This window comes from Mizuhopecten yessoensis, unplaced genomic scaffold (assembly GCF_002113885.1).
Source record: "Mizuhopecten yessoensis strain PY_sf001 unplaced genomic scaffold, ASM211388v2 scaffold151, whole genome shotgun sequence".
In the NCBI taxonomy this organism is placed as follows: domain Eukaryota; kingdom Metazoa; phylum Mollusca; class Bivalvia; order Pectinida; family Pectinidae; genus Mizuhopecten; species Mizuhopecten yessoensis.
The window spans coordinates 6369-13541 of NW_018403403.1; the positions used below are offsets into that span (position 1 = coordinate 6369).

At 33.0% G+C, this 7173-nt stretch overlaps 1 protein-coding gene across 1 annotated transcript; it reads left to right on the forward strand.

Moving 5' to 3' along the window:
* Positions 1-1407: 1407 nt before the first annotated feature.
* LOC110456236 lies at positions 1408-6789 on the forward strand. Its single transcript, XM_021506878.1, has 3 exons — positions 1408-1612; positions 3192-3363; positions 6447-6789. Exons 1-3 carry the CDS (start codon positions 1411-1413, stop codon positions 6559-6561), a joined length of 489 nt encoding a protein of 162 aa, XP_021362553.1. The 5' UTR covers positions 1408-1410; the 3' UTR covers positions 6562-6789.
* The last annotated feature ends 384 nt before the right edge of the window (positions 6790-7173 follow it).

A 7173-nucleotide genomic window follows, 5' to 3' on the forward strand; every position in this document is an offset into this window, starting at 1 on the left:
TGTAAACGTGTACACTTACTGTGTTTATGATTATGGACTGTAAACATGTACGATTACTGTGTTTATGATAATGGACTGTAAACGTGTACGATTAGTGTGTTTATGATAATGGACTGTAAACGTGTACGATTAGTGTGTTTATGATAATGGACTGTAAATATGTACGATTACAGTATGTCAATACAGATTTGCTTACTGTGTTTATAATAATGGACTGTAAACATGTACATTTACTGTGTTTACGATAATGGACTGTAAATATGTACACTTACTGTGTTTATGATAATGGACTGTAAACATCTACGTTTACTGTGTTTATGATAATGGTCTGTAAACATGTACGTTTACTGTGTTTATGATAATGGACTGTAAAAATGTACACTTACTGTGTTTATAATAATGGACTGTAAACAAGTACGTTTCCTGTGTTTATGATAATGGCCTTTAAACATGTACGTTTACTGTGTCTATGATAATGGACTGTAAGCATTTACGCTTACTGTGTTTATGATAATGGGCTGTAAACATGTACGTTTACTGGGTTTATGATAATGGACTGTAAGCATTTACGCTTACTGTGTTTATGATTATGGACTGTAAACATGTACGCTTACTGTGTTTATGATTATGGACTGTAAACATGTAGGTTTACTGTGTTTATGATAATGGACTGTAAACATTTACGCTTACTGTGTTTAATTTGAGTAAGGAGCACTATTAAACGAAAGCTATTTCTTTTCGACGTTGGCCTAATGTACTTCTGTGTTTATTGGTTTTTGTTTCGTTTTTGTTTTGTTTTGTTGTGTGGTTCAAAGATTTATAAAGATCCATTATTGATTCGCTTCATACAATACAACACCGTTAACACAAACATAAACTATATTTAACTTACATTAATTACAAACAAAATATTTCAACTTAAATTAATCACTTCCGTTGGTCCGTATATTAGTCCAGGGTGAGGGTTGGAAGGTCTTAATGTGGGTGGAAATCGGAGTACCCATAGGTGACCCCATAACCTTTCACGACTGATCGCGGAATCGAACAACAGCCTGATTGGCGAAAGTTGAGAGTGGTACCACTTCTCCACCCGTCTACACTACCCGATATGTATATGTATATATTAATCACATAATGTGCTGTGTTATCCAGGTCATATTTTTAGCGTATTAACCCATGTCATATGACCCATCAGCCCTGTGATTGGTTGTAAGTTTCAATTGTTTCAATTGTGACGTTACGCATAGGACAAGTGCATGACGTCACAGACTTACGCACTGGAGTCAAAATGGTGGCTTTTTCCATTACAAAGTTGCATGAAAATTATCATTGTCATGTAAGATCCTATATTTCTGTACTTCTTTAATAGCACAAAGAGAGTAACTTTGTACGGCTTCATTACGTTAATGAATGTTGAGATGTACCACAACTTCACAAATATGTTCCCGACGTTCGTTTCAGATCCCAAAGACCACACTCTGTCAGTTTTACACTGTTCCAGGCAGCCATTCCTACATGATCTTTACAGAAAACAATTGGTCGGTACGAACACAGCTCAACCTGACATATCAACGTTATAAGCAAGCACTGGCGACCAGAGACATTGGAGAAGGTAAACGAAAATATTGCCTATATTCAAAACCGATCGGCCAGCCTTGTCGTCGCATTAGCCTTCGATATCATTGCTGTGCTGACGACACGCGAATTCACATGGTCATCAAACCACAGGACAGTTGTGATACAATTTCAAAAAATCTGGAAGCACATTTGACAGACATCAGTGCCTGGTTGAACGCCAGCATGCTAGAGCTTAATCAGGAAAAGACGGAACTAATCGTCTTTTCCCCAAAGTGTCAGCAAACAATGGCTCTCCAGCTGAAAGGTGCCAGAACTATTGAGACTGTTCCAGCTGTTAAAAACATAAGGGTATACTTTGATAATTCACTGATCATGGCGAAACAAGTGAACGCTATTGCCAAATCATATCACTATCAGATCAGGAAGATCGACTGTATCCGCCAGTTTATAAGTGCGATGCAGAGGGTACAGATCACTGCATTACGTCTAGTTACTCGTACTCGAAATAGAGAGCACATCACACCTGTGCTATATTCATTGCACTGGTTACCTGTAGGATACGGGTCGCAATACAAAATTTTGGTGTACACACTCAAGGCACTGAATGGAACAACTCCCCAGTACCTACTGGAGCTTTTTAACATATACCAGCCGTCACGATTACAATGTGTGTGGGGGCGGGGAGCGGCAACGTTACGGAATAGGTTACCATCTGCTAATAGAAAGTCAAAGATCATGGTCAAATTCAAGAAGGATATAAATAACCACATCTTCACGTCTGCATTTTAGGCTCTCTTCACAGACGTCATATACACCCCAACCTTTATGTATTTATGTATATGCATATTGAGATGGTACTCTTCTTTATTTATGATGGTGATTTGTATGCCTTTTTTGTTTATCAATTATAACTAATACTATTATCCATATGTTGTAAAGCGCTTTAGAGTTATTTTACAATTTATATAGGGCGCTATATAATGTTGTATATTATTATTATTATTATTAGATTATAAGATTATTAGTATGATGTTGTTACTGCTGATATACCCTGTTTTACTAGTAAACACCTTTCGATTAATTTGATATAAGTCTGGCATCAAATATTCATCATTACTAAAACTATAACAATAGCAGTAAATGACAAAAAATAGACACGGTGATGCGTATATTTTATATATACTAACCAAATGCAATTACTTAATTAGTCACGTGAGTAACGTCACCTGTTCATGTGACAAACATGGGTATCTTACACTGGTTTAGGACTAGACAAAAAAATAGTCCAATCCATGTTTAACAAACAATGACTCTTGTAGAATAATTCTTTATCAATTTACTTGTGTTCCGTCTTTGCGTATTGCAGAGTTATCTTCTCTTGGGAGCAGGCATTGATTGTTACGTGATTGGTTTGCGTGAGAAAATTACGTCGTTTTCTCAAAAATTGATGACGTTACTCTCACAAACCAATGACGTAACAATCAATACTTGCTCACAAGAGAAGATAACTCTGCAATACGCAAAGACGGAATATGTGCCTATCAGTAATGAATCATGCAACCAAACACTGCTTATTGACAGAAACAGCACATACCATGCGCTTCTCATTCCAGACCAAGATGAAGTGTTGATGACAAAATATGTCGATGGTAGTGATCTTGCACAGTTTACTGCAAAGATAACTGGTGAAATGTCAGCATCCCGAAACACTGGTATTCCTCCTGACTTGGGATTGGAGTATGGCATCACACAACTGAAGCAATTGTGGTTTCTCACCAAACAAACGTAAACGTGATTTTGTTAATTTTGGTTCGTTAGGAAAAACTATCATTCTGTATCATACATGTATTTCTGACGAAATTGAGGGCAGATACATCCTCCAAAGAAGTGTAATGCTAATTATGAAACATTTACAATTTATTATATATTTTTTCACCAGATTGATGAACTAAGAATACATTTATATTGATCATGCTCATATAAACAATTGATTTATTAATATTCGTCTAGACAACCTAATTATTAATTAGAAAATTAATTTTATATATAATTTCATAGATTTACAAATGCAGAAGAACATCTGTATATTGATATTACTCACCCAGACAATCTATTAATTAATATAAAGTATTTTTGTGGGTGAAAAAGAAGAAACATATATATAGAAGAATACATATGTATATTGATAATGGTCAGCCAGACGATCTATTAATTAATGAAATATTTATAGGTGCGGAAGAATATATATGTATATTTATAATGGTCAGCCAGACAATCTATTTAATAGAGTATTATTTATAGGTGCAGAAGAATATAATGTTTATTGATAATGGTCAGTCAGACAACCTATTTAATAAAGTATTATTTATTGGTGCAGAAGAATATCTATGTTTATTGATAATGGTCAGCCAGACAATAAATTGATTATTAAAGTATTATTTATAGGTACGGAAGAATATATATGTTTATTGATAATGATCAGCCAGAAAATCTATTTAATAAAGTATTATTGATTGGTGAAGAAGAATATATATGTTTATTGATAATGGTCAGCCAGACAATAAATTGATTATTAAAGTATTATTTATAGGTGCAGAAGAATATATATGTTTATTGATAATGGTCAGCCAGACAATAAATTGATTATTAAAATATTATTTATAGGTGCGGAAGAATATATATGTTTATTGAAAATGGTCAGCCAGAAAATCTATTTAATAAAGTATTATTCATTGCTGAAGAAGAATATATATGTTTATTGATAATGGTCAGCCAGACAATAAATTGATTATTAAAATATTATTTATTGGTGCAGAAGAATATATATGTATATTAATAATGGTCAGCCAAACAGTCTATTAATTATAAAATATTTATTGGTGCAGAAGAATATATATGTTTATTGATAATGATCAGCCAGAAAATCTATTTAATAAAGTATTATTTATAGGTGCAGAAGTATATATATGTTTATTGATAATGGTCAGCCAGACAATCTATTTATTAAAGTATTATTTATTGGTGCAGAAGAATATATATGTTTATTGATAATGATCAGCCAGAAAATCTATTTAATAAAGTATTATTCATTGCTGAAGAAGAATATATATGTATATTGATAATGGTCAGCCAGACAATAAATTGATTATTAAAGTATTATTTATAGGTGCGGAAGAATATATATGTTTATTGATAATGATCAGCCAGAAAATCTATTTAATAAAGTATTATTCATTGGTGAAGAAGAATATATATGTTTATTGATAATGGTCAGCCAGACAATCTATTTAATAGAGTATTATTTATAGGTGCAGAAGAATATGTTTATTGATAATGGTCAGCCAGACAACCTATTTAATAAAGTATTATTTATTGGTGCAGAAGAATATATATGTATATTGATAATGGTCAGCCAGAAAATCTATTTAATAAAGTATTATTCATTGCTGAAGAAGAATATATATGTTTATTGATAATGGTCAGCCAGACAATATATTTAATAAAGTATTATTTATTGGTGCAGAAGAATATATATGTATATTAATAATGGTCAGCCAGACAATCTATTAATTAATAAAATATTTATAGGTGCAGAAGAATGTATATGTTTATTGATAATGGTCAGCCAGACAATCTATTTAATAAAGTATTATTTATTGGTGCAGAAGAATATAAATGTATATTGATAATGGTCAGCCAGACAATTTATTGATTAATAAAATATTGCTTACCGGACAATCTATTAACTTATCAAATATTGTATAGATGCAGAAGGATACGTAAATTGATAACGCTGATGTAAATGCTAAAGGTTTAAATTATGCTGAGGGAGATTAATCGGACACAAACAATAACTCTACATGCTTATCGTAGACGTTTTGTAAATAAAATAAAATTGATCAAATGCAATCAATCATAAATATTTTAAAGAGTTTCTTATTTTATTTCACCTAAAATTTAATATTAAATTTAGGATCTTTTCGACCACCTGTCAGATTAATCGTTCCCGAATGTTTTCCCTAACCACACTTTCTAGGAAATGTTCACTATAGAAAACAATACCGCGCTCTCGCAGAAAAGGTTGTTTGACTCTATTTTTTTGTTCGAAACGTATTAAGAAATAAACGAAACTATCAAGAATGATGGAATTTAATTTCGTGTTAATTTCGAACAGACTATCGGAATTTAAACTTATATTCTGCATATTCTTCAAAGTTTTAGTAAACTATTATCTGTATGTAGTTTTCTTTTTGTCAACACACATATCAAAGGACACATTCATATTGATAATGAGTAATAAAAATGTGTAAATGTGACAAAGTGAGTTCTATCCAAAAGTTGATTTAAGTAAGTATTGGGCTTAATTTATCTCAGAGATGTCTACAGGTCTTAGAACGACATATCCGTGAAATATTTGACCCGGGGGAAACGTTAGATGCATACATGAGAGGCTATTGATGAGAGCACCGTGCATTCAAGAGTTTGGGGCTAAGTAATGGTTTTCGATATTCGATTACACAGTTATTTAAAATAAAAAAGGGACAGGTTTGCGCCACGAAGAGGTTGATTTTGGCCACGAGAAGGGAGAGGTCAAACTATTCATGCCAGAGAGATTGTGTTGTACGTTACTTAGCTGGAAGAGTGAGATACAACACGGAGGCTACGAATTTATATTATTGTACGTAGATGAGATGGTGATACCTATGTAAGTGTACTTGTAATGAGACCGTTGATTAACATTCCTAAGCTTAACAATGGCCGGCAGTAACGAGCGTTTACGGCTACTGCGTTACATAAGTTTATTGTCATTTATTATATATATATAAAGTGATATATTAGATGTTGAAACTTTTTTCTTTATTTTGCAGTTTTTCTTCTGCGTTTGCTGCAGTATGCGGCTTACTTGGAGGTCGACCCTTCGTCGAGTACATGCAAACATCGAAATCTCATTATTTTAAGGGAACGGTTACATTGCAATTGTAATGATTCCTTTCTTTATTCTTCAACCATTGGAGTTATTGAAATAAATCTGGTTCCATGAACTCAAGCATATAGTTCTATGAAGTCAAATCGGCTTCATTTATTCTACTGAAGAAAATACTTAAGTATCTATTTGACGTGGTTCGGAACTTAGTGGTGTAAGACGAACGCAATCCACAGACAGTAGAGATCAGATTGACAATTATAGATTATCACACTGTATTTTCAGTATTTGTCATGAGAACAATTTTCTCATCGATCGCACGTGGATAAAATCGAGAGGCCACCGCTGATGGAATCGAGATTTTATCTACGTGCGAGCGATAAGAAAATTGTTTGAACCTTAAAACTATGTAGAAAAAATATTTTTAAAACAATCCTATCGTCATTGGCTTTTCCATATGCACATCTACACCTGAAATGGTGTTGTTATTCTCACAATTTTTTCCGTTACTTTGTATTGATATGTTTATGACGGACTATTTTCTTACGCGGATCACTTTTGTGTGGACACTATTTCCGGTTTTGGACGTCATCTGGAACGAGCAGACGTTCGTTTTTGAGAAAATACGTTCCGAAGTGCTGGGGAATGGGAAAATCCTTTCTCAAGTTCTT

Bases quoted from the DNA above. Each gene is read 5' to 3' on its own strand.
- LOC110456236 (XM_021506878.1), top strand. From the start codon at position 1,411: ATGTTGAGATGTACCACAACTTCACAAATATGTTCCCGACGTTCGTTT. The intron at 1,613-3,191 runs GTAAACGAAAAT...TTCTCATTCCAG, and splicing joins GACCAGAGACATTGGAGAAG to ACCAAGATGAAGTGTTGATG. The intron at 3,364-6,446 runs GTAAACGTGATT...TTTATTTTGCAG, and splicing joins TGGTTTCTCACCAAACAAAC to TTTTTCTTCTGCGTTTGCTG.